Genomic DNA, 27,973 nt, shown 5'->3' on the forward strand with positions numbered 1-27,973 from the left:
CCTTGGTAAAGGCGGATTTGTGTGGTCCAATTCCTTTTCTCATCCCTTCGTGCGTGAATGGGCGTCTTTTCAATAGGGCTCTACACAGGAAACACTGTCATCTTTATACACTCATGCAAAATCTTCTTTAATGATCCTGGATTGGCGATTATTTCACATAACATCAAAAATTTTATCAGGGACGGTTGCTACTTAAAGGTTTCATAGTAATCATAATTACTGGTACTTGATTTCTCGCGTACTTGATGTTTATCAACATCATTGACCGATGCTTGATACGGGCAAGTCTTCAGGTCCAGATTGTATACCGATTAGGTTCCTTTCAGATTGCGCTGATACTATAGCTCCCTACTTAGCACTCATATACAACCGCTCGCTCACCGATAGATCTGTACCTACAGATTGGAAAATTGCGCAGGTCGCACCAGTGTTCAAGAAGGGTAGTAGGAGTAATCCATTTAACTACAGACCTATATCATTGACGTCGGTTTGCAGTAGGGTTTTGGAGCATATACTGTATTCAAACATTATGAATCACCTCGAAGGGAACGATCTATTGACACGTAATCAGCATGGCTTCAGAAAACATCGCTCTTGTGCAACGCAGCTAGCTCTTTATTCGCACGAAGTAATGGCCGCTATCGACAGGGGATCTCAAGTTGATTCCGTATTTCTAGATTTCCGGAAAGCTTTTGACACCGTTCCTCACAAGCGACTTCTAATCAAGCTGCGGAGCTATGGGGTATCGTCTCAGTTGTGCGACTGGATTCGTGATTTCCTGTCAGGAAGGTCGCAGTTCGTAGTAATAGACGGCAAATCATCGAGTAAAACTGAAGTGATATCAGGTGTTCCCCAGGGAAGCGTCCTGGGACCTCTACTGTTCCTGATCTATATAAATGACCTGGGTGACAATCTGAGCAGTTCTCTTAGGTTGTTCGCAGATGATGCTGTAATTTACCGTCTAGTAAGGTCATCCGAAGACCAGTATCAGCTGCAAAGCGATTTAGAAAAGATTGCTGTATGGTGTGTCAGGTGGCAGTTGACGCTAAATAACGAAAAGTGTGAGATGATCCACATGAGTTCCAAAAGAAATCCGTTGGAATTCGATTACTCGATAAATAGTACAATTCTCAAGGCTGTCAATTCAACTAAGTACCTGGGTGTTAAAATTACAAACAACTTCAGTTGGAAGGACCACATAGATAATATTGTCGGGAAGGCGAGCCAAAGGTTGCGTTTCATTGGCAGGACACTTAGAAGATGCAACAAGTCCACTAAAGAGACAGCTTACACTACACTCGTTCGTCCTCTGTTAGAATATTGCTGCGCGGTGTGGGATCCTTACCAGGTGGGATTGACGGAGGACATCGAGAGGGTGCAAAGAAGGGCAGCTCGTTTTGTATTATCGCGTTATAGGGGAGAGAGTGTGGCAGATATGATACACGAGTTGGGATGGAAGTCATTACAGCATAGACGTTTTTCGTCGCGGCGAGACCTTTTTACGAAATTTCAGTCACCAACTTTCTCTTCCGAATGCGAAAATATTTTGTTGAGCCCAACCTACATAGGTAGGAATGATCATCAAAATAAAATAAGAGAAATCAGAGCTCGAACAGAAAGGTTTAGGTGTTCGTTTTTCCCGCTCGCTGTTCGGGAGTGGAATAGTAGAGAGATAGTATGATTGTGGTTCGATGAACCCTCTGCCAAGCACTTAAATGTGAATTGCAGAGTAGTCATGTAGATGTAGATGTAGATGTAGATGCTTTGTCATCCACCGCAACGTCACTTTTGATGAATAGTTTCAAAACTAAAATAGTTAATACTTTTATGTACCTCTGCACTTAGGGATAACCCAAAGAGACTATAGAAAGAAATAAGTCAACGAGAATAAAGCTTATGAATTTTTCTAAATTTGACACTAGCAAACATAGCATTCATTTTTCAAAATTTTAAAAAGTCAGTAGTTTAAAAAATTTCATGAACAGTATTTTATATAGTGCTCTAGTCAAGTGACTGGTAATACATTTCACAATCGTGTTCATATATTCTATATTGTCGTTATGATAAGTTATTCGAGCGTTGTCATTTGTGCAACGAACATCAATCGACACGTAGACACCCACCAGTGAGCTACGCACACACACACTTACGCACAGATACACACACACACACACACACACACACACACACACACACACACACACACACACACACACACAAACAATCAAATATGCACAAACACACACACAGAATGATTGTGAATTTCTAAAAATTCTCTGTTTTCGGCAAGATTCACCGTCGTCAGTGTTCGACTACATCTATACACTATCACAATTGTAAGCATATAACGCCTGCATAAATGAATTACGCTTTTTGTTCTTAGACTGTAATATCACAACATGTACGCTGTTGTGTAAAACAAATCCAAGAATGAATCAAACGACTGTTACTACCATTAATTAAAACAAGACTATTTTTTGATGAACCAGTGCCAATCAGCATACCTTTAAAAGGTCTATTTAGTTGAATATAAGTTGTTCATGGTTAAGGCACCTTTACTGGATACTGAAGCATAAAATACGTAAACGAAACATTTTACTATGATGAGACGAAGGCCATCAGTGCCTCGAATGATTTTTGCCGCCGGCCAAAGAGGAATAGGACGACGCCAGCTAACGCGTCTTCGCCGGGAGTTGTCCAGGAGCATAACTCATGGAGATGGAGCTGTCATTCTTAATTCACACTCTCAAATTACGCTGCCGATGCTGGCAAGTTTAGCACTGCTATTAGCGGGACAGGTTCAGTTTCCTTTAAAGGAAACTCGACAGGTGACTAACGAAGGCAAGTTCTTCTGCAAACACCGACTTTGAATTCACTTCCAAGAGAATTCTTAGAGATGTGTCACCATTTCCATTTAAAACAGTCGTTTAAAAGTTGCAGAATCAAATCCTCATACAGCCAGTTTACATTTTTTCCCGAAAAAAGGAGTATCAATACTTCCTTTAATGATCAGTGTAATGGTTCGTAAACACAATATATATATATTGTTGTAGTCTTCAGTCCTGAGACTGGTTTGATGCAGCTCTCAATGCCACTCTATCCTGTGCAAGCTTCTTCATCTCCCACTACCTACTGCAACCTACATCCTTCTGAATCTGCTTAGTGTAGTCATCTCTTGGTCTCCCTCTACGATTTTTACCCTCCACGCTGACCACCAATACGAAATTGGTGATCCCTTGATGCCTCAGAACATGTCCTAACACCCGATCCCTTCTTCTGGTCAAGTTGTGCCACAAAATTCTCTTCTCCCCAATCCGATTCAATACTTCCTCATTAGTTATGTGACCTACCCATCTAATCTTCAGCATTCTTCTGTAGCACCACATTTCGAAAACTTCTATTCTCTTCTTGTCTAAACTATTTATCGTCCATGACTCACTTCCATACATGGCTACACTCCATACAAATACTTTCAGAAATGACTTCCTGACACTTCAATCTATACTCGATGTTAACAAATTTCTCTTTTTCAGAAACACTTTCCTTGCCATTGCCAGTCTACATTTTATATCCTCTCTACTTCGACCATCATCAGTTATTTTGCTCCCAAATAGCAAACCTCCTTTACTACTTTAAGTGTCTCACTTTCTAATCTAATACCCTCAGCATCATTCGATTTAATTCGACTATTCCATTATTCTCGTTTTGCTTTTGTTGATGATCATCTTATATCCTCTTTTCAAGACACTATTCATTCCGTTCAACTGCTCTTCCAAGTCCTTTGCTGTCTCTGACATAATAACAATATCATCGGCGAACCTTAAAGTTTTTATTTCTTCTCTATGGACTTTAATACCTATTACGAATTTTTTTTGTTTCCTTCACTGCTTGCTCACTATACAGATTGAATAACATCGGGGAGAGGCTACAGCCCTGTCTCACTCCCTTCCCAAGCACTTCTTCCCTCTCATGCCCCTCGACTCGTATAACTGCCATCTGGTTTCTGTACAAATTGTAAATAGCCTTTAGCTCCCTGTATTTTACCCCTGCCACCTTCAGAATTTGAAAGAGAGTATTCCAGTCAACATTGTAAAAAGCTTTCTCTAAGTCTACAAATGCTGGAAGCGTAGGTTTTCCCTTCCTTAATCTAGCTTCTAAGATAAGTCGTAGGGTCAGTGTTGCCTCACGTGTTCCAACATTTCTACGGAATCCAAACTGATCTTCCCGGAGGTCGGCTTCTACTAGTTTTTCCATTCGTCTGTAAAGAATTCGCGTTAGTATTTTGCAGCCGTGAATGATTAAACTGATAGTTCAGTAATTTTCACATCTGTCAACACCTGCTTTCTTTGGGATTGGAATTATTATATTCTTCTTGAAGTCTGAGGGTATTTCGCCTGTCTCATACATCTTGCTCACCAGATGGTAGAGTTTTGTCTGGACTGGCTCTCCCAAGGCCGTCAGTGGTTCCAATGGAATGTTGTCTACTCCAGGGGCCTTGTTTCGACTCAGGTCTTTCAGTGCTCTGTCAAACTCTTCACCCAGTATCGTATCTCCCATTTCATCTTCATCTACATTCTCTTCTATTTCCATGATATTGTCCTCAAGTACCTCGCCCTTGTGTAGACCCTCTATATTCTCCTTCCACCTTTCTGCTTTCCCTTCTTTGCTTAGAACTGGGTTTCCATCTGAGCTCTTAACAAGTGGTCCTCTTTTCTCCAAAGGTCTCTTTAATTTTCCCGTAGGCAGTATCTATCTTACCCCTAGTGAGATAAGCCTCTACATCCTTACATTTGTCCTCTAGCCATCCCAGCTTATCCATTTTGCACTTCCTGTCGATCTCATTTTTGAGACGTTTGTATTCCTTTTTGCCTGCTTCATTTACTGCATTTTTATATTTTCTCCTTTCATCAATTAAATTCAATATTTCTTCTGTTACCCAAGGATTTCTACTAGCTCTCGTCTTTTTACCTACTTGATCCTCCGCTGCCTTCACTACTTCATCCCTCAAAGCTACCCATTCTTCATCTATTGTATTTCTTTCCCCCATTCCTGTCAAGTGCTCCCTTATGCTCTCCTTGAAACTCTGTACAACCTCTGGTTCTTTTAGTTTATCCAGGTCGCATCTCCTTAAATTCCCACCTTTTTGCAGTTTCTTCAGTTTTAATCTACAGGTCATAACCAATAGATTGTGGTCAGAGTCCACATTTGCTCCTGGAAATGTCTTACAATTTAAAACCTGATTCCTAAATCTCTGTCGTACCATTATATAATCTATCTGAAACCTGTCAGTATCTCCAGGCTTCTTCCATATATACAGCCTTCCTTTATGATTCTTGAACCAAGTGTTAGTTATGATTAAGTTGTGCTCTATGCAAAATTCTACCAGGCGGCTTCCTCTTTCATTTCTTTGCCCCAGTCCGTATTCACCTACTACGTTTCCTTCTCTCCCTTTTCCTACTACCGAGTTCCAGTCACCCCTGACTATTAAATTTTCGTCACCCTTCACTATCTGAATAACTTCTTTTATTTGATCATACATTTCTTCGTCATCTGCAGAGCTAGTTGGCATATAAACTTGTACTACTGTAGTAGGTGTGGGCTTCGTATCTATTTTGGCCACAATAAAGCGTTCACTATGTTGTTTGTAGTAGCTTACCCGCATTCCTATTTTCCTATTCCTTATTAGATCTACTCCTGCATTACCCCTATTTGATTTTGTGTTTATAACTCTGTAGTCACCAGACCAGAAGTCTTGTTCCTCCTGCCACCGAACTTCACTAATTCCCACTATATCCAACTTTAATCAATCCATTTCCCTTTTTAAATTTTCTAACCCATCTGCCCGATTAAGGGATCTGACATTCCACGCTCCGATCCGTAGAACGCCAGTGTTCTTTCTCCTGATAACGACATCCTCTTGAGTAATCCGCGCCCGGAGATCCGAATGGGAGACCATTTTACCTCCGGAATATTTTACCCAAGAGGACGCCATCATCATTTAATCATACAGTAAAGCTGCATGCCCTCGTGAAAAATTACGGCTGTAGTTTCCCCTTGCTTTCAGCCGTTCGCAGTACCAGCACAGCAAGGCAGTTTTGTTTATTTTTACAAGGCCAGATCAATCAATCATCCAAACTGTTGCCCCTGCTACTACTGTAAAGGCTGCTGCCCCTCTTCAGGAACCACACGTTTGTCTGGCCTCTCAACAGATACCCCTTCCCCTCCGTTGTGGTTGCACCTACGGTGCGGCTATCTGTATCGCTGAGGCATCTGTAGGGTCGACAGCTGGTTTTCGCTCGTATTCTTTACGTCTCTCTCCGGAAAGTAATTGGCCAACGCAAGTGTCGCATATATCACAAACATATCTAGTAATTTTGCGCATGTTTCAGCTTTCCATCACCACATGTACCACTTAGATTTTCCACTTAGATCTTGCCACTGTAGATTGTGACTGTGCAAATCCATACATGCTGATCAATGGAAATAATCAATTTTTGTGAAAATGTTGTATTTGTCTTACATACGTGGTGTCCTTTTTTCCGGACATGTTCGGAAGAACAGAAAACCACACACACACATATATATATATATATATATATATATATATATATATATAAGGTGAGGACGTCTAATGACCGCTTCACAGCGGATCACACCAGGCTCGAGCTCTTACGGGAATTGGCGGAATGCCGCGAGTGATAAGGACATAGGGCAAGGGGCTCTAAATTGGTACTGTATGGATAAGTTGAGAATTTGAGTCTGACAGGAGCCCTGTCAGGGTCGTACGTGCAGTTTCGTTTACCACTGTGTCCGGAGGCGCAATGATCAGCGCATCTCCCTAATAAGCAGAAGGCTTACGTTCGGAACGTGGTTGGACACAAATTTTCAATTTTCCTCATTGATTTAAGTCAAAGCCCACTCGCAGCCAGTGGCTGTAATTCCTGTGAGTCTTAACACAGAATAATACAGCAGAAGTATCTAACAGAAAAAAAATGTCTATAAAATATTCTGGTCAAATGAGTTATACTTAATATTTTTCAAAGTACACTTGAAGATATTTCTTGTAGCCGTTGAGACTCCTATGTTTTTGGCATAATTCTAACAAAGAAATCGAAAAATCACTCTTTTACAGTTTTACAGTATTTATCGAATTTACGTAGTTATGTTGACGAACGTGTTAATTAAACTACTTTATCTGGTGTAACGTTCACCTTTCAGTTCTACATTCAGGCACAATAGCAACCACATGTATCAGTGATCACAACTGGTATTCACTTATGAATTCTAGGAACACCATTTCGTTTTCGTGTTTTTTCGATGTTCCTCTGTTGCTTTCAAAACGGAAGAACAATGTACATCTAGTATTTATCAGCAAAAGTTTCCGGAAACAAATTGTGTTCTATGAGAATGGGTCTCAAGATTCTAAATTTTGGCGCTAAGATAAGCCGGACACGGTTTGAGTCTCTGTACGTAATCAATGAATGCGTCACGCTTCCGACAATCGAGTACAGTTTTACGGTGAATGTTGAGATCATTTACCGCTTTCTCCACAGGTGTGAACGTTAAATGGTCTTTTATTCTTGCACAATCTTTTACAAGCAATTGACCACCAAACATGATACATCTGAAATTTGAAGGGAACTAGGTACAAAAAAATAGCTTCTAATAAATTCTGAGATCCAGCGAGAGAATCACCTTCAAGATGGTTTAAATTAACAAAAGAAATATCTAACAGAGTAATGATAAGGGCGTTCTTCCCGTTAATTCACCTAGCTAGGTGACACAATGGTTAGTACACTGGACTTGTATTCGGGGGGATGACGGTTCAATCCCGCGTCCGGCCATCCTGATTTAGGTTTTCCGTGGTTTCCCTAAACTGCTTCAGGCAAATGTCGAGATGGTTCTTTTGAAAGGTCACTGCCGACTTCCTTCCCCGTCCTTTCCTAATCCTATGAGACCGATGACATTGCAGTTTGGTCTCTTCCCCCAGAACACCCCAACCCAACCCTTCCAGTTAATTCCCAGGTCGAGACGAATTGGTAAACACGTATGGTTTAACAGAATGAGATTTTCACTCTGCATCGGAGTGTGCGCTGATATGAAACTTCCTGGCAGACTCGAACTCGGGACCTTTGCCTTTGGCGGGCAAGTGCTCTACCATCTGAGCTATCGAAGCACGACTCACGCCCGGTACTCACAGCTTTACTTCTGCCAGTATCTCGTCTCCTACCTTGAAAAATTTGCAGAAGCTCTTCTGCGAACCTAGAGCACTTGCCCGCGAAAGGCAAAGGTCCCGAGTTCGAGTCTCGGTCGGGCACACAGTTTTAATCTGCCAGGAAGTTTCACGTATGGTTTAGTTATATGTGAGGCTGTTCTGTTCATCTACATTAAAAGCAAACTATAAATTAAGTGAGTGAAATATTTCGAGAATCCTGTGTTTGTCTGGAAAACCCAGTAGAGAACTGAGCTACACACATTTGATAGTCTTTGATTCTTCACCTGTATTTTACAAAGACACACGAGAGTTCAGATTGTGAGAGACCGGTGTTAGTGATAAATCACAAAAATTGGGTCTTGCTATACTATACATAAAATTACTACACTACTGCCCATTTAAATTGCTACACTATGAAGATGACGTGCTACAGATGCGAAATTTAGCCGACAGGAAGAAGATGCTGTAATACGCAAATGATTAGCTTTTCAGACCATTCACACATTGTTGGCGCCAGTGTGCTGACATGAGGAATGTTTCCAACCGATTTCTCATACACAAACAGCAGTTGACCGGCGTTTCATGGTGAAACGTTGCTGTGATGCCTCGTGTAAGGAGGAGAAATGAGTACCATCACGTTTTCGACTTTGATAAAGGTCGGAATGTAGTCTATCGCGATTGCGGTTTATCGTATCGCGACATTGCTGCTCGCGTTGGTCGAGATCCAATGACTGTTAGCAGAATAAGGAATCGGTGGGTTCAGGAGGATAATACGGAACGCCGTGCCGGATCCCAACGGCCTCGTATCACTAGCACTCGAGATGAGAGGCATCTTATCCGCATGGCTGTAACGGATCGTGCAGCCACGTCTCGATCCCTGAGTCAACAGATGGGGACGTTTGCAATACAACAACCATCTGTACGAACAGTTCGACGCAGTTTGCAGAAGCATGGACTATCAGCTCGGAGACCATGGCTGCGGTTACCCTTGACGCTGCATCACCGACAGGAGCGCCTGCCATGGTGTACTCAACGACGAACCTGGGTGCACGAATGGCAAAACCTCATTTTTTCGGATGAATCCAGGTTCTGTTTACAGCATCATGATGCTCGCATCCGTGTTTGGCGACATCGCGGTGAACACAAATTGGAAGCGTGTATTCGTCATCGCCATACTGACGTATCACCCTGCGTGATGGTACGGGGTGCCATTGGTTACACGTCTCAATCACGTCTTGTTCGCATTGACGACACTTTGAACAGTCGACGTTACATTTCAGATGTGTTATGACCCGTGGCTCTCCCCTTAAATCGATCCCTGCGAAACCCTACATTTGAGCAGGATAATGCACGATCTCATGTTGCAGGTCCTGTAGGCGCCTTTCTGTATACAGAAAATGTTCAACTGCTGCCATGGCCAGCACATTCTCCACATCTCTCACCAATTGAAAACGTCTGGTCAATGGTGACCGAGCACCTGGCTCGTCTCAATACGCCAGTCACTACTCTTGATGAACTGTGGTATCGTGTTGAAGCTGTATGGGCAGCTGTACCTGTACACGTCATCCAAGCTCTGTTTGACTAAATGCCCAGGCGTATCAAGGCCGTTATTATGGCCTGAAGTGGTTGTTCTGGGTACTGATTTCTTAGGATCTATGCAGCCAAACTGCGTGAAAATGTAATCACATGTCAGCTAGTATAATATATTTTTCCAATGAATACCCGTTTGTCATCTGCATTTCTTTTTGGTGTAGCAATTTTAATGGCCAGTAGTGTGAGTTTCAAATACTGCGCTGGGCGAAATATATGTTTTCGGGTTACATATGCTAAACGCTGAAGAAAGATCCTATTGGTTGACGTTGCTCACACTTTTTCGTTGATCCCGTCTGAAAAGACAGCCTAATTGAAAAGCAGTTCTCAATTTTTCCCTGAAATACTGAGGTACAAAGTCATGATATATAAAATGTTTATGTCTCTGTTCAGGAAACGACAGGTTCATTATTTTCTGTTTTATAATTTATCTTGAAGTGTAATACACTGTATTCATCTGTCAGGTTGAGATATTTATGTCGATGACTTATCTGATGCTGTTTCAGAAGCGTAAGCCATGTGTCCCTGCCGATTATCACCTTCTCCTTCCCCTCACGTGACAAACGTGATACTACATTCTATGCTTATTCATCACAGTTAGCTACATTAATCAGATTGCTACATACGTTACGAAGAAAACGTGACAGTGGTTGCAAAAGAAAATAGTCTGATCTTCTAGGAGGACGTAGATATTTTCACATTTTCCTGATCAACAGTAATGAATGACTGTTTTACTTGAAGTTGACTTTTTCTTGAACTTGGGCTTCATGAACGAAATGAGCTTGCCGATATATAGAATTATTTATGATCATTAATGGGATCTATGTTCAAACAATGCTCTCGACAACATAAATGAATTGAATTCTTATGGTGTAGCGTTATATGAATTAAATGAGTCAACGCTGCAGCAATAACAAAATTTCAGCTACTGGTATTCGACTGCTGTACATTCCGAAATTCTGTCAGGTTCTCTGACAGATAAGCGAATCTCTTCGTTCAGCAGCATATACTGCTTTAGGGTGGTCTGTAGCTCAGTGGCAACGATATGCACTGTTAAAAACTTTTCTTGCGTCTTGACCACACTTTCATTTTTCCAACAACACCTCGCGCGTTTTCACTTTCCATCATTTTCAAAGGCTATAAAATACAACACAAAACTGGTATCAGAAGATATGAAAATATGATACATTTTACCATTGATAAGAGACAGAGTACAGCGCCTAGAATATGGTTTCCTATCTTAACAGTGTTATGCCAGTCATATAAAATTGTTCATTTGATACGTTATATCACGTCAACATCCTGTCACAAGACAAGCGCAAACTGCTACCAAGGAAAATTTTGGAAGTCACGTGGAATAAACCGCCAGATGTCGCTGGGTGAGTGGTACATGATGCAATTTAATTTTGTTTACAATCACAGTTTTCATCGTTACATCCGATAAAACAATTTCATCACCAGCCGTGGAAATCGATTTACAATGTTTTCCTTAATGGTGTTACCTTACAAAACAGTGTGTAATAGATTGGTCTTTCATTTCATTTATTTTATTTTATTATATTTCTTTTAGTGGTCGAAACTAATACATTGAAAGAATGTACTGATTGGCGCTGGAGCCAACTGTCTGTTAACAATCAAATCTTTTAGGTTTTTGACAACTTACACCACATAAATTACTGTCATCAGTGAAAGCTCATAAATATTTAGTAAAAGTTAACATAATAGAGATTACTAAAGAGTCGGAAGGGAATTGATTAAAGTTGCCACACTGAAGATAACGTACTGAGATCTTCTGTATTTGAATGACCATAGAAGTGTTTTCTGTTAATAATGAACAGTGTAGAGCGCCATGACGTATCAAAGGAGGGAGAAGGGGATGTAGGGGTACATAATATTGCTACTGACATATTAAAAATCCTGTAAAACCTTTTGTACTATTGTATCTACCAGTTTTTATAAAATGTCAGCTTTAAATGAAAAAACGCGAAAGCGTCGTGGAATGGCTAAAGCAGCCCTGCTGTCAACATATTTTAACTTCTACCCTGCAGCGTGAAGCTCTGAGCAGCCACTCGGCCTGTGACCAATCAGCGCGAATGACATTAAGAGTGTAGCAAACAATTAGATTTGTACTCATCTTGTGCACAAAACAAAACACAGGAGGAAGCCAAAGGTACACAGATGTAATACGGAATGCCACACTATTTATCACAAACAGAATACTGTGTAGCGGCGAACTGTAGAGCGTCGCCACCTGTTGATGCCGCAGGATAGCAGTAGAACAATAAGTGCTCCGTAAATAGGCAAACCAGTTGTTGACATTTTTGTGTATTAGTTCGTTTAATATTTCTGACGAAAATTTTGTTTTACTCTGCAAAATCTATAATTCCTCAAGCATATTTCATGGCAGCCGATTTGGGGCGTTGTCCAGAATTGTAAAATTAGTTTGAATTTCGCCTAACGAGTGGCTGTTTCGTAATAGACGCCTTTTTATACAACCTTCATTGCTGTTCTCCAACACGTTCGTTGAAGGACCTACCCGTGTATCCGATATAAAAATTTTCTCAATCACCACACGTAAACCTGTAAACTCCCGTGTTATACTTGTCGCGCCTGGCCTCAATCGAGTTTCGCACTTCGTTCCGTAACTTACTGTTAGTTTTTAGCCCTAAACTGATATTATGCTTGCTGTTACACATTGCCTTGTAAGGTAACACCTTTCTGTAAAACACTGTAAAGTGATTTCCACGGTTACTGATGAAACGATGAAAATTGCTGTAGTAAACAAAAACTAATTGCAGCGTGTTCCAAGTACCCAGCGTCGCCTAGCGGTTCAGTCCACTGGACTTCCAAAATTTTCCCTTAGTAGCAGTTTGCACTTATCTCTTGATTGAGAATGTTCACTTGATACAATGTATCCAATGAACTCTTCTATACGAGCGACGTAACACCGATAAGATAGGAAGCCATATTCTAGTCGTTGTACTACATCTCTTATCAATGGTACTCATGTTTTTATATCTTCAGATACCAGTTTTGAGTTTTATTTTGTAGCCTTTGAAAATGACGGAAAGTCGAAACGTGTAAAGTGTTGCTGAAAAAAATAAAAGTGTGGTCAAAGCATTAGATAAGTAATTAAAAGTGCATCGAAATGGCCGCGTCGTCTCAACATATTCATGCAATTTGTAGCAACGATATGCCTGGCGACAGCGATCTACATCTGCACTCCGCAAGTATCTTCACTGTTTGGTGGAGGATATTTCTTACATCACTGTTATTGCCCCTTCGTGTTCCTGAAAAATAAATCTGTCTTTAAGATTTCATTCGAGCTACAGCTTCTCTATTTTCCCGTTATGATTATTTCACGAGATGTATATGTAGGTGGACGTAATGCGATGTCCTACTCATCTTGAAACCCACACTGCCAAAACTGTAAAATCTCCCCTCTCCCTGATGCAGAGCCTCTCCTCTCCACTGGAGCCTCATGAGCATCTCCATTACGCTCTTGGGCTAATTAAAGTAACCAGTGATTTTAAAAAAAGTCGCTTTTAGTTGGATTTTCCCTGTCTCTTCCATTTATTCGGTCGGGTAATTATGCCAGTCAGTTGAGTAATGCCAAATAATCGGTCGGAGGAGTGTTTTGTACGTCACTTATTTTGTGGATGAATTACATTTCCTTGAGTTTCTCGCTAAGAATCTCAACTTCGTATTTGTTTTTCCTGCACTTCCTCTTATGTGGTCGTTCCACTTCAAGCCGCTCCCTATTGAGACTCCGAGACACTTTAAGGCTGTTACTGTTGCAAGTGATTTATCGCAAAGGGTTAAAACAGTCTATTTTCACATTTATGTTCACGAAGATATCTATGACTGTTCCTTGCAGAGGAAGTTTAGGTCAAACGTAGCTCAGAGCAGCCTATCTGATTCATAAGCTCGAAACAGCATGCGTAAGTTATCTAAGAGATTTACGCATATCCAAAACCATTAGTAAGAATTGGGAGAGCGATCAGCAGCTCAGCTTCATTCTTTTGAATCTTTACGACATAGGAAGCAGAATATCACTATAGTCCCAAGTTGATGCCGAAATCTATGAAAGTAACATTGACATAAGAAAAACTATAAATTGTTTAGTAAATCAAACGACGCAATTGATACAAGCGAAAACGGAACAACGATGTATTAAACGGTTGTGGAAATATTTGAGAGTCATGGCCTAACTGTGTTGTTAATAGTGACGGTTCTATTGGATTTCTTTGTGGTACGCCGGATGCCACTTCCGTTTCTGACGATGTTTCTTCGTGAAGAATGACCTACTTTACTCACTTAACAAGCCTTCAGTCCTACGACATGTCTGTCGCTATATTCAGTAATCACGTATCTTATTCATAACCTACCGTTCACAAATGCATCGATAACTTTCAGGGACACCAGAAAAACGGTAGCAGCCTGTTCTTCATTATCTGCGATCTTCTGTACCTGGCGAAAGAACCGGAAAAACTGGGCTTCACACGACACGCACCTGCAGAATCCTTTTGATTGAAATCATAAGTAAAGACAAGGCACATTACGAAAGTCAACGAGATATTCATGTCTGTAGGTCCGCGCCTTTTCCTATGACCTTTTCTACACACTAGAACGACCTGTCATCTTTTCTACTCACCGGTGATTGCTCCCAAAAGTACGATTTGGATTAATCTACGAATGTTTTACTTATTAAACACGTAAAATTCTGCCTTGAAGCCACAAATATGATGCATTAAAGCATGCCATTAGTTTCGCAAAACTGTAAGTACTGATAATAGGAAAAATGTGAAGTGTTATCGACATTCACATGGGAGACGCACTGGCGTTACTTAGTAACGCAAGGACCTGGCGCCGACTGCAGGGTCGGCAGAGCCATCCAATAATTTTGGCAGCAGACTGCTGTGGCCCGACGCCCTTGGCATTTCTCTCTGCAGCCGGACACCGTGTAGACAATTTGTTCCCAGGAAAGCTATTGCCACTTATTTTTCTTGCCATTTTGAATCTGTGTTTTTGTTTAATTGACAGGCTGTCATGCTAATGTATAAATGGGACAAAACTTTTAAACGTTGTCGGTAATGCAATTTTTGCGTTAATACACACCACAGTTTAATAGAAATGAGTATCCTAGTGTCTTACGTCACAAACAGCCTTATCTAAAGTATTTCCGTACAATTTTTCTGATTCTATTAATGACATGCACAAAAAATGTGAGCTCAGTTGTTTTAAATAGCAGTTACACTCAGGTTGGCAGTGCTGTGATTGAAATGCAACGGAGAATACGTGGTTGTTCGTAGAGGTGTTATGCTGAAGCCTTCGAGGTATTTCTGAAAGGATTGACGAAATATTACAATAAGGTTCCAGTTACTGTAGAAACATAGTATACGTCTTGTATTTGAGCACGAGGCACACGTACAGTTTTCACAAATTACAAGTCCAGTGCGGAACTGCAGGCCTAATCGTCGGTGAACATCAAGCGAGACTCCAGCCAACACAATAAACTGTGACAAGTCCGTTTTCGTGACAGTAGTCGTAGTAGGTGAAGTGGTCGGATCGAAGCATAAGAACATAAAGTGACCAAACACAGGTGTGTACTAACGCTTCTCTAGATGCGGCAGGCTCTCCTACTAACGACTCATTCCAGAGTCAGAGATATTTTAGACAATACCAGATGAGATGGCAGTGAGGCACAAGCTGTTCCAATTGGGGATGTTTCTGAGGATACTTCATCTTCAGACGTTTTACTTACAACCAAAAACCAAAGATCTTCTGAAAGCCTTGGTCAGATCCGGAGTATGGGAGCTATTTCTAATTAAATCCTGGGATACTATGGCTCAGGCAACAAAATTGAAGCTTCGTGTATGTAAAAGTGTATTCGTTTATTTGCATACAGAGTACAGTAGATGACTTGCTCGATATGTGCAGTGTATCCGTACTGGCTGGAAGCTAGAGCTTCACTGCACTGGGGTTCTGATGCTACACTGATGACACTATGGACCCTACTGTACGTAGTACAGGGGTGAGTCTGCCACAAACAGCACAGTTCTCGAAGCAAGGCAGCCGAGCAGAGCGCCGCTGGTGAACCAGCCTGGCACCTTGTCATCGCAGTCGCTGACGGATATCGCACTTGGGGCTTCAGTTTCTACAATAGAAAAATAACAAAAAAATGGCTCTGAGCACTATGGGACTTAGCATCTGAGGTCATCAGTCCCCTAGAACTGAGAACTACTTAAACCTAACTAACCTAAGGACATCACACACATCCATGCCCGAGGCAGGATTCGAGCTTGCGACCGTAGCGGTCGCGCGCACCGGGCTGAAGCGCCTAGAACCGCTCGGCCACTCATGCGTATTGAAACACACTCTGCAGTCGGCAACGTCTCTATAACGCAACAAGTGTCTGGCACAGTTGTTAGATCGTTTACTGCTGTTAAAACGGCAGGTTATCAAGATTTAAGTGAGTTCGAACGTGGTTTTAAAGTCGGCGCATAAGCGCTGGGACACAGAATCGCCATAGCCGTGGTAGCGAAGCGGGGGGAGGGGGGGGGGGGGGTCATTTCACGAGTATACCGTGAATATCAGGAATACGACATCGCTGTGGCCGGAAAAAGATCCTGCAAGAATGGGATCAATGACGATTGAAGAGAATCGTTTAACGTGACAGATGTGCAACCCTCCCGCAAACTACTGCATATTTCAACGCAGGGCCATCAACAAGTGTCAGCGTGGGGACAGTTCAACGAAACATCATCGATATGGGCTTTCGGAGCCGAAGGCTCACTTGTGTACCCTCGATGACTGCATGACAACAGCTTTACGCTTTGCCTGGGTCCTTCAATACCGACATTGGATTGTTGATGACTGGAAACATGTTGACTGGTCGGACGAATCTCGTTTATCGTTTGAAGTTGTGTGGAGCGGATGGACGTGTATGGGTATGGAGACGACTTCATCAATTCAAGGATCCTGCATGTCATCAGAGGACTGTTCAGGCTGGTGGAGGCTTTCTAATGGTGTGCTTGTAGTGGTGGGGGGCGTGGGATGCAGTTGATACGACTCTGACAGTTGAGACGTGCATAAGCATCCTATCTGATCACATGCATACATTGATGTCGATTGTGCATTACGACGGACTTGGCCAATTCCAGCAGGACAATGTGACACAGTACACGTTTAGAATTGCCACATAGTGGCTCCAGGAACACTCTTCTGAGCTTAAACACTTTCCCTAGCTACCAAACTCCCCAAACATAAACATTATTGAGCATATCTGGGATGCTTTGCAACGAGCTGTTCAGAAGAGATCTCCACTCTCTCGTACTCTAGCGGATTTGTGGACAGTCCTGCAGAATACATGGTGTCAATTCCCTTCAGCACTACTTCAGACATTAGTCGAGTACATGCCTCGTCGTGTTTCTGGCTCTACACGATATTAGTTAGATGTACTAGTTTCTTTGACTCTTCAGGGTCCACCTCTTGAATATCAATACTTCCGTAGTCAGTTGCAATAATGACTGTGTTGACGATGCGGCCTATTCTACACCTTATTTTAGATCTATATGACGATGCTATAACTGATTATATTTATATGTTTTGAAGAAGCCATTATGGCCTTATCACTTCAGGACATGGTGTAAAAAAGATCTGAGGATTGTCATTACGGACTGAAACCGGTCATCGTCTAAAGAATTCATATTGTGATCAAAGACTGGAATAAAAAAAAAAAAACATTGACAGTATTGGATCACTGTTTGTATTCGCGACCATGTCGCAGTTTGTGAAAACAATCTTCAATGAAATTAAAAGTAGAAAACAATCTTCAATGAAATTAAAAGTAGGGGCTGTAATATTAAGAGTGTAATGGGAGTCCAATTGTTAAATGCAGAGGAAAGAGCGGGTAGGCGGATATAGTACACTGAAGACCATAGTGAGGGGGAAGAATTGTCTCATAACGTGATAGAAGACGAAACAGGAGTCGATATAGATGAGATACGGGATACACTATTAGAATGAGAATTTAAAAGAGCTTTGGAGGGCTCAAGCTCGAATAAGGCGGAAGGGATTTATAGCATTCCACTGGAATTTCTAACATAATTGGGGAAGTGGAAACGAAAAAACTATTCATGTTGGTGAGTAGAATGTATGAGAGTGGTGAGATACGATCAAACTTTCGGAGAAACGTCATGCACACAATGCCGAAGATAGCAAGAGCTGATAAGTGCGTGAATAATCGCACAGTCACTTTAATAGTTCAGAATAATATACAGAAGAACGGAAAAGGAAACTGAGAATCTGCTGGATGACGATCAATTTGGATTTCGGAAAGGTAAAGGTACAAGAGTGGTGGCAGTTCTGACGTTGCGGTTGATAATAGAAGCAAGACTGAAAGAAAAGGCTTGTTCACAAGATTTGTTGATCCGGGGAAAAGAATTATACAATGTAAATTGGTGCAAGATGTTTCAAATCCTGAGAAAAATAGGGGTAAGCTGGTAATTTATAGTGTGTACAAGAAGCAAGAGGGAAAATAAGAGTGGGGGGCCAAGAATGAAGTGCTAAGATCAAAAAGGGCATCAGACGAGGATATCATCCTTCATCCCTACTGTTCAATATATATATCGGAGAAGCAACAACGGAAGTGAAAATAAAATTCAAGTGCAGGATTAAAATTCAGTGTGATAAGATATCAATGATAAGATTCGCAGATGACATTGCTATCCTCAGTGAAAGGGGAAAAGAACTGTAGCATCTGTTGAACAGTGTAATGGGTACAGAATATGGAGTGAGAATAAATCGTAGGAGGATGAAAGTAATGGGAAGTGGCAGAAATGAGAACAGCAACAAACTTGACATCAGGATTGGTCATCACGAAGTAGATAATGTTAAGGAATTCTGCTACCTAGGCAGCAAAATGACCCATGGCGAATGGAGCAAAGACGACATCAAAAGCAGACTAGCACTGGCAAAAAGGGCATTCTTGGCCAAGAGAAGTGTATTAGTATCAAACATAGGCCTCAATTTGAGGAAGAAATTTCTGAGAATGTGCGTTTGGTGAACAGCATTGTACGTCAGTGAAACATGGGCTGTGGGAAAATCGGAACAGAAGAGAATCGAAGCATTTGAGCTGTAGTGCTACAGGAAATTTTGAAAATAAGGTGGACTCACAGAATCGGCAAAGAAAGGAATATATAGAAAACACTGAGAAGGAGAAGGGACAGGAAGATAGGACTGATGGGACATCCCATCACATCAGAGAATTAACTGCCATGGCACTACAGGGGAGCCGCAGGGGGTAAAAACTTTAGAGAAAGATAGAGATTGGAACACATCCAACAAATAATTGAGGAGTAGATTGCTAGCGCTACCCTGAGATGAAAAGCTTGGCACAGGAGAGGAATTCGTATCGGTGCATGTCAAACCAGTGAGAAGACTGATGACAATAAATAAATAAAGAATAAAAAATAAAAATAAAAAATAGAAAGATTAGCTTGGCTTTCCAGTATCCCATGAAATGGCCAGTGGAAATTCAGTGTTCAACCACTGCAGATTTAATGAACCCCTAGAAGGGGAGAGTGTCGCTAGCGTTCGCTGCATCGTTCTTCCACAGTGCTTATTGCTTGTGCTATTTCATTTTTACCACGCTGACGTGGTATTGCTAAAAATACGACTTTCGCGAAAGCACATCATCTTTTGCATATTCCAGAGGAGTTGTCATTTTTACTAATGTACGGGAGATCATATACCTTTCATGCACCTTATTATCTGAAGAATTTTTGAAGAAACGTTTAACATATAAGCTGTATGTGATCTTTTCTCTCCGACTTTTTTTGAAAGGGATTATCTGTATATAAAGTCATGCAGACATCAAATTAGAGCTGTGATCAAAATCTTAAGTACAACAGCGTAAGTATCTGAGTATGACATCATCTCAGTGGGGTCTCTGTTAATTGGCGTCGTACGAGCGCTCAAGTAGCCATCTCGCGTGGCGAGAGTGACTTGTCTTGCAGCATCAAGTGTCCGGTTATGCTTATTTGCTTAATACAGGGATGAGGTAGCGAGCAAAACATATTTCGTTATTTGAAACTGATTTCGTTACTAAAAATTCAATCCTGCAGCCATGGTGCATGTTACGTGAGCGTTTTGGTACTAGTACTTCTAAAGACGCTTCGTTGATCAACTTCCACTTCTTACTTGTATAAGATCTTATTTGAAGTAAGGAGATAAATATATTACAGTTTCCAGTGGGAGCCACCGAAGTAAAAATGAAAACTAGTGCAGTGTACACTCTACACCCAAATATTTTACGTTATTATTTTATGGTTTTGAGAGACAATGACTAAATGTTCAGAAGGAAAAGAATTGGGAAAAAGGAAGAAATTTTAGTGGAGAACCAAACTAAGAAAGTTTTACATCCTCTTGGCGTTGAGATCAATAGAGATGGTGTACTTGCTCTGTCTAACATGACAGACGGAATGAGTTATCTGTGATATTCTTAAAAGATGCAAAGACCACCTGAACACCGGCTTAAAATTATTTGACTTAGTATGAAATACCTAAGTCATGCTAGCCGGATGGGCATCTGGAGGTTACTTTGGCTAGATTCGAAGGAAGAAAGGCTGGAAGGCAGGTGAAAGTTAAACGCCCAGCAACAACGATGACCAAGTCGTCAGAGACGGAAAACAAGATCGGATTGGGGAAGAATAGGAGGAAAAGAGCAGTGCATTTTTCAAAGTAGAAATCGACTTAAGCCATTCGCGGAAACAAAAGAAAACGAAAATTTGGTGATCTGCTATCCTCTGGAATATAGTACCACTCTTATTCGATGTGTTTATAAACCTGCATGTAGACCTGGAAAGTGTAATGTACAGTACTACGTATTAATAGTACCTAAGGAATAGTCAGAGAGTGTGTAGCTAAGACCCGAGATTCTCGACATATAGACGTGCACATTCATCACTTCGCAGTGTTTGCTAGAGACATAGAATGGTGTGTGTGTGTGTGTGTGTGTGTGTGTGTGTGTGTGTGTGTGTGTGTGTGTGTGTGCAGGCAGGTTTGTAGATGCCGATACAGCTAGGGCACCAAGACACCTTCATAAGTAAAGAGGTGGCTTGTATTCATTTATCTCATTTGCATTTTATGAAAACTGATCTCTCTTGTGGAGCAGGACGGCGATATCGGTTTCATAAAGGAGCCGCAGAGGAGATTCTGGTAGGCGAGGAGGTGTAGATAGTATTCCAGAGTGAGCGACTCGCTGACAACTGTCGGCATGTCCACATCACTCAACCTGGAACGACTTTTCGCTTAACGACGCTGGTGACATTTCTATGGAGTGTTAAAGTCGCCTGCTTAATGCTTCCACGTCGGGAGCCACTAAACGCCCACATTACACGTTTCTAAACTACCATATGCCTGAATATTTTTGGTGAAATCATTTTTGAGTCTCGCATCACAGGATTTGTTTCATTAATCACCTAGAAGATAATATCGTAAGTTTAGCAGGAGGATCACATTTCTTTCCCTGGTCTTACAGAAACTTTCTGCGCATGTACATTTTATTTCATTTTGTTTAAGTTGTCGTTCGTGGAATTCTGTACTACAAACAATACAATGTTGCAGTTCCTACATGAGGTTGGCTTCCTATTAGCAATGACATCACACAAGGTAGAGGCCGCTCACATTTCACTCATTCTAAGAGAAAAACAATGATTTGTTTTCTTGTTTGAAAAACTGCTCGACAATCACCTGGACTAAACTAAAGGCAAATGTAAATCAGTGGTTGGTATTTGGATTAGAACCACAGCATTCTGTGTCGTCTGTATGTTGACGTTTCATGCTAAGAAAATTCTGTAATTTTCTTCCTGTTTTCTTTCTTTTCAGGAAGCAAGATGATTCCAGGGAACGAATTACTACAAAGGGCTCTGCTAATATGGGCACTGCTGTTGCAGGTAAGTAAAGAGGCAAAGTTGAGTCGCTAAAATGTTCTTCGCATTACATGAAATTAAAGATAACATAGTTTAACCATGCATAATACGTTCAGTGAAATGACAAGGATTGCAAGAAATGGCAAAGTCGATCGGGGCGAGGGAAAAGAAGAGAGAAGAGATGAGGAAATGTAGTTGGATGTACAGTGGGCCACGTAAAAATCTAGGAAGCTGACCCTAAGGAACTAAAATTAACTAAAGATCACATAAAACTATACACATTTTAACGATATAGAAGAACTAAGCAATTAATTGCTCTAAAAGGGTCTAGTACTGCAGAAATTACACACGTATCTGTAAAATCATAGATATCAGACGAAGATCATAAACGAAAGTTTTATTAACATTTGTGTGGGAAAGGAAAATAAATGTTTGTGAACTCTGGGTTCGCAGGACAGAGCGGATCAGGATTGTAGTTGTGGAAAGGGGCCAAGAACAGTTGCTGTTAGTTTCAGAAACACACAAACTTTGTTTGCTAAAAACAATCAGGCATCCGCTTAGAAGCATTCAGAAACAATACGGCTGAAAACTCGAATATAAGTTATTAAAATTATCTTAAGGAATACAAGCAGCTGAAGGCCTTAGTTAAAAAACTTCTGCATAAATACTCGGCTGAAGGCCACAATTAAAACATTTCACATAAAGTCCTACTGAAGGTCGTATACTGATTATAGAACCACTCGAGGCTTAAGGCCTGAATAACAAAACTTCAGACACCAGAAAATTCTCAAGGTTTTAAACAAAGGATTTTTCAAATTTTAATTTTACAACAGCTGAAGGCCTTATGTTAAAATATTTCACGTAGAAGTTTGGCTGAAGGCCGCATACCGAACATTAAAACAAACTAAATTAATACACGGCTGAAGGCTTAACAGTGGTGCTCAGAAGTGCTCCAAGGGTCGGTCTGCGGAAGTAACCCTAATATAAGTTTAGGTGAGACAGACAGCCAAGCTTAATACTAAATAAACGGATGGCAACCCACAACCCACCCAGGGACGACTGAAGGACCGGCCAACAACCTAATCAATTCCCTTCCGCCGACCTACGGCACGACAATCGAACATGTCAGCGAGGGCGAAGACACCAGCAGCACTACGTCTTCAAATATGGGTATCTAAATACATCCAAGGCACAATAACCACTGAAAAACATGAAAAAAAGACAAGACTGTTGAACTACACGCCGTGCCGGACAGCATAAACACGGCGGGGAAACACACACGCGCTATTTTCTGTCGCAACCGACCGACTGGCCACTCCAGCACGCAGACAGCGTAGATCTGCTCAGTGGAAATTACAGAAACTACACACAGTTCCACGTAAACACTTGCACCAAGAACTGCGACAATCCTAAAACCAATCACTGTGAAACAAAGAGGAGAAACCACAAGTCGACACACACAGTGTTTCCATAAGGGGTTGGCGACCAAATACACGGCCGGCCGTGGTGGCCGAGCGGTTCTAGGCGCTATAGTCTGGAACCGCGCGACCGCTACCGTCGTAGGTTTGAATCCTGCCTTGGGCATGGATGTGTGTGATGTCCTTAGGTAAGTTAGGTTTAAGTAGTTCTATGTTCCAGGGGACTGATGACCTCAGTCCCATAGTACTCAGAGCCATTTGAACCCTTTGAACCAAATATACGTCGTCCCATGGGAAGACCGACAGAACGACCAAACGAGGTCGTCTTCACTCAAGGTATGTGTCGCTAACGGTCGGGAGAGACTTGGGTGTCCGAAGCTCACTGCAGCTCCAACCCGACTCAACTCTATATCCGTTCGGAACTCGGAGACACAGCTCGGACCCAATCATGCAGAGGTAGCTCTAGCGCATTGGCCACGTCATCCCTCCACAAGGAAGGAACCGTCCCACGTCTGGCTAGATGACCAACTGGCGAGGCTCAGAAAGGGTCAAAAGACCAAATACACGTCGCCCAATGAGATGACCAACCGAACGACCAACCAGCGGTCGTTCCCGCTCCAATCTCCTTCCGTTGGACAGTTGAAGTGTATCGCCAGTGGTCGGCGAATACTGGCTGTCCGCGCCTCACTGGCGCTCCGTCCATACTAACTGACTGACTGACTGACGTCCCGGAAATACTATCGGTCGCTCTAGACATGGTACTACAGTGCACTTATCGATAAGCGCTGTTGCTGCCACTCACGGGGAAGCAAACCAGCAACTTAGTGAAGCCGTTAAATCGAATAAGAAAAGGAGGCGGCAGTACCGCAAAAGAAGATGACAAACAATAAACGTCATGAACACGAGCCGCGCACGGCTCAGTTTGTTTGCAGTGTTTGATAAAGAAACGATATTATTAGCATATTACGCACAGACGGGATATGTTGTGAACATAGGTACCAAGCAAATGCTGAGGATATCAGTAAATCTAATTGCACGAACTGCGATGTAACTAGAAACTTCCCTTGACGGATACCAATTGTAACGCTGTCTCAAGTGGTTGGTTTGGAGAGATATGACTCAAATGTTTGTAACACTTCATTACGAACGTTTCATCAAAAACATGAGTTCTATTTAAGCGTCCTCGTAAGACTTCCTACAAATAGGTCCTTTTAACGAACTATAGAAAACTGCCACTCACTCAAAATATTTCAACTATTATTCGAAGCAGGCAATTGTGGTTCATCGCAGAAAATTCATAACGTCCGATGGATAGTTGCATAGCGAAACCATCAGAGTTAAATTTTTGCATTCACTCTGTTCATTTATGTTATCAATCTTTCGTTTTAATTCGAAAGAAGCAAGTGAGGAAGATCAGAGTTGAGACGAGGTCATTAGAGACGGACCACAAGCTCGAACTAGGGAAAGATGCAGAACGAAAAGACTGTGCTTTGTTACAGGAACCACCGAGATGTTTGCTTTAAGCGATTTATGGAAATCATGGAAAACCTAAATCTGTATGACCGGATGGCGGTTTGAACCACCACCCTTCCAAACACGAGTCAAATGTTTTTTCACTTCGACACCTCGCTCAGTGTTTGGAATGGTTCGAGATATAACTTAAGAAAAAGCAACAGATCTCGTAAACTAACATTGTACACAGCATTCAAAATTAATTACTGCACTCTGAAAGCTATACAAGGATTTTTGTGTTTTGATTGTGCAAATTATGCATCTCCAAAAACCCGTCTTTATTAACACGTACTAGATATACGGTATTTGCGATACCTGTCGTAGCTACCTCACACTGTATACACCGTATTTAACTACCATGAATAATCTTTGCTTGTCCTTTCCTACTTAACAGCACCATCTACTAATTGTGTTGCATCTTTATTCTGAACAATTAAATACACCGCATTCTCCCAAAGTTAAGACAGTTCTATCTTTAAAAACCTCGGTAAACGATAATTTGTAATATATGATTGCATTAGAGTACGTCTATAAGGACTGGTTCTACTACAATTTAAAACAGAAAATACGACGCACCACGAAGGAGTTATCAATTGGGTCGGAAATCGAGAGATTTGATGTACATGTACAGATAAATAATGCATTATAGTTTTAGAAAATTTGGATGAATTATTCAAGAGAAAGAGCTAAACAAGTTGACCTAATTAATAACGCGTTGGTCCACCTCTTTCCCTGATGCAAGCAGTTGCACGGCTTCGCTTTGATTAATAGAGCTGTTGAATGTCATCCTGAGGGATGTCGTGGCAAATTCCATGAAATTGGCGCTTTAGATCGTCAAAATCCCTAGCTGCTTGGGAGGTCCTGCGAAGTAAGGTTCCAAATGTTCTTAATTGGTGAGAGATCCGGCGATCTTGGTGGCCGAGGTAGGTTTCGCAAGCACGAAGACACACTGCAAAAACTCTAGCCGTGTGTGGACGGACATTATCTTACTGTAGTGTGAACCAAGGGTGGCTTACCATGAAGGGCAACAAAAACGGTCGCAGAATATCGCTGACGTACCGCTGTGCAGCAAGAATGCCGCAGTTGATAACAAAATTGGTCTGTTATGAAATAAAATGGTACTTGAATCTATCACTCCACGTTATCAGGCCGTATGGGGGGTGACAGTGGGGTTGGGATACCACCGCTCTCTGGGACATCTCCAGAGACGTATTCGCTGGCCATCGCGACTCATCACTGAAGACAATCCTACTCCAGTCTTTGAGATTCCTGGCCGAAGACGTGCCTGGGGATGCCCTGGACAGCGATGAGTTACCCACCTGTCGCCTGCCATATGATCTCACAGCCAAGAGTGATGGACCTGGGGTACCATTTCACTTCGTAGCAAGAGCCTTTGGCTATCATCCGTTGTATAGTGAAAGCACAGCGATACCGATACATCGACGGTAGCCTATGGCCTATTTTGTTGCCTCTCATGGCAAGGCATCCTGACTTCACATTTCAGCAAGATAATTCGCGACTGCACACGGCAAGAGTTCACTCCAATTGAGAAAGTCTGGAGCATTGTAGGCAGGGCCCCCCATCCAGCTCTAGATTTTGACGATCCAAACCACCAATTGCGCAGAATCTGGCACGACATTCTCACGAGAACATCAAACAACTCTATCAATGCTAAGCCGAGTAATTACTTACATAAGAACTGGAGCTGGACCAGTACGTTATTAACTTGTTCAATTTGTGAAGCTCTTGCTCTTGAATAAATCATCTGGTTTTTTCTGAAACTGTATTCAATTGATTGTCTGTATATGTGCATCACATCTACCGGTTTCCGTCCCATTCGAATAAATCATTCGCGGTGCGTCGTTTTTTTTTTATCTTAGGTGTACCTGAAATAACTATAAAGGTGTTTATTTTTAGTTTTGTGTACCTAATGAAACGTTGTTACTGTATTGGAAAAATGTAAGACGTAAAACTGAATCTGATGTGATATCGCAAAAGGGTGTTTCACCAATCTGTTACAGTCTGTAATGTTTATTACTGAATCAGACATTTTCTTCATACGAGGGGAAATAGTGGCATCAATATTGTCATATTCATTAAATTCTTCTCTTTAGGGTTCCGTTCCTCAATCGGTAAAACAGAACCTCTATAGGACCACTTTGTTGTCCGCTTGTCTATCCGTGTGTTCAGACACCTTTTCTTCATGGACGGGTAGACATATCAAGCTGCAACCTACGGCACATACTGAGGTCTATAGTCCCAAGGCGGTGTGGAAACTTTAAGCTTCTGCCTCAATGCAACCAAAAGATAAAGCCATTTATGTCACATATAGTTTCAAACTCACTCATCAAAACCTATAGAGTACTTACTGTTAACGTAGAATCACAAAACGTGAGAAGAAGTAAGGTTTCACAGTACATGTAACGAAAAAAGTTCGAAAATTGTTAATTTTAATTATGTCACATGAAATAGAATTTGTTTGCCATTTGTTGACCGTCTGTTTGTCTTTTAGTATCCCTTTTTTCTCAGGAACGGTTTGAAGTACCAAGTTGAACTTTACGCCATATACCAAGGTCAACCGTCCCTTGACGGTGTAAAAAATACAAGGTTCTAACTCCATGTTATCAAATAATACGGTCATCGACGCGCAAGCCGCCGGAGTGGCGTCAAATCGAAAGACTTGCACCCAGCGAATGGTCTATCCGTCTGGAGGCCCTCATCACACGACATTTACATTTAGAGTGCGAGTCCTACAAGCACTTATCCAGTTTTTCTAACATTACATTATTAACACAGTCAGAGATTTTAAGTAAATAAATAAATGGTAACTTGTTTCTGCTATTTAAGTTTTAGTGTTTTATCATTTTCTGGAGAAATTTAATTTCGTCCTTGTATTTAGGTGACTGAAATAATGACGATTGCAGAACAACGACAGACAACACAACCAAATGTCATAGTAGACAGCGGTCATTACCAGTTGAAACGCATTGTTTTTCCAGATGGTCGGCCAGCGTGCAGTGGAGGCGCACGCCCGCCTCATGGACCCGCCCGCCAGGAACTCCATGTGGAGGTTCGGCTACCTGACACCCGTCAACTACAACGACAACGAGCTCTACTGCGGCGGCGCCAATGGTGAGCCACGCGCCTCGAGCTGCCACTCTGCACACGAGATCACCGCGTCCGCTAAATCCTCTTTGGAGAAGTTGCAATATATACTCTAATTAAACCAGTTTCTGTCTACAAAATTATTTGTCTTGAGTGTATTATTTAGACTGTACAGATGTGTTATTGATGTTCTGCTGTGC

General features: G+C 41.7%; 1 protein-coding gene across 1 annotated transcript in view; it reads left to right on the top strand.

Annotated features, from left to right (window-relative positions):
- LOC126358228 (uncharacterized) overlaps positions 1-27,973 on the top strand; it is a 230,950-nt gene that overhangs the window by 165,616 nt on the left and 37,361 nt on the right. Inside the window, exons 3-4 of the mRNA XM_050007530.1 lie at positions 21,695-21,762; positions 27,668-27,800. Coding sequence (XP_049863487.1) covers positions 21,703-21,762; positions 27,668-27,800 — 193 coding nt within the window. The 5' untranslated portion in view covers positions 21,695-21,702. The remainder of the gene's footprint in view (positions 1-21,694; positions 21,763-27,667; positions 27,801-27,973) is intronic.

This window comes from Schistocerca gregaria, chromosome 1 (assembly GCF_023897955.1).
Source record: "Schistocerca gregaria isolate iqSchGreg1 chromosome 1, iqSchGreg1.2, whole genome shotgun sequence".
Taxonomy (NCBI): Eukaryota; Metazoa; Arthropoda; class Insecta; order Orthoptera; family Acrididae; genus Schistocerca; species Schistocerca gregaria.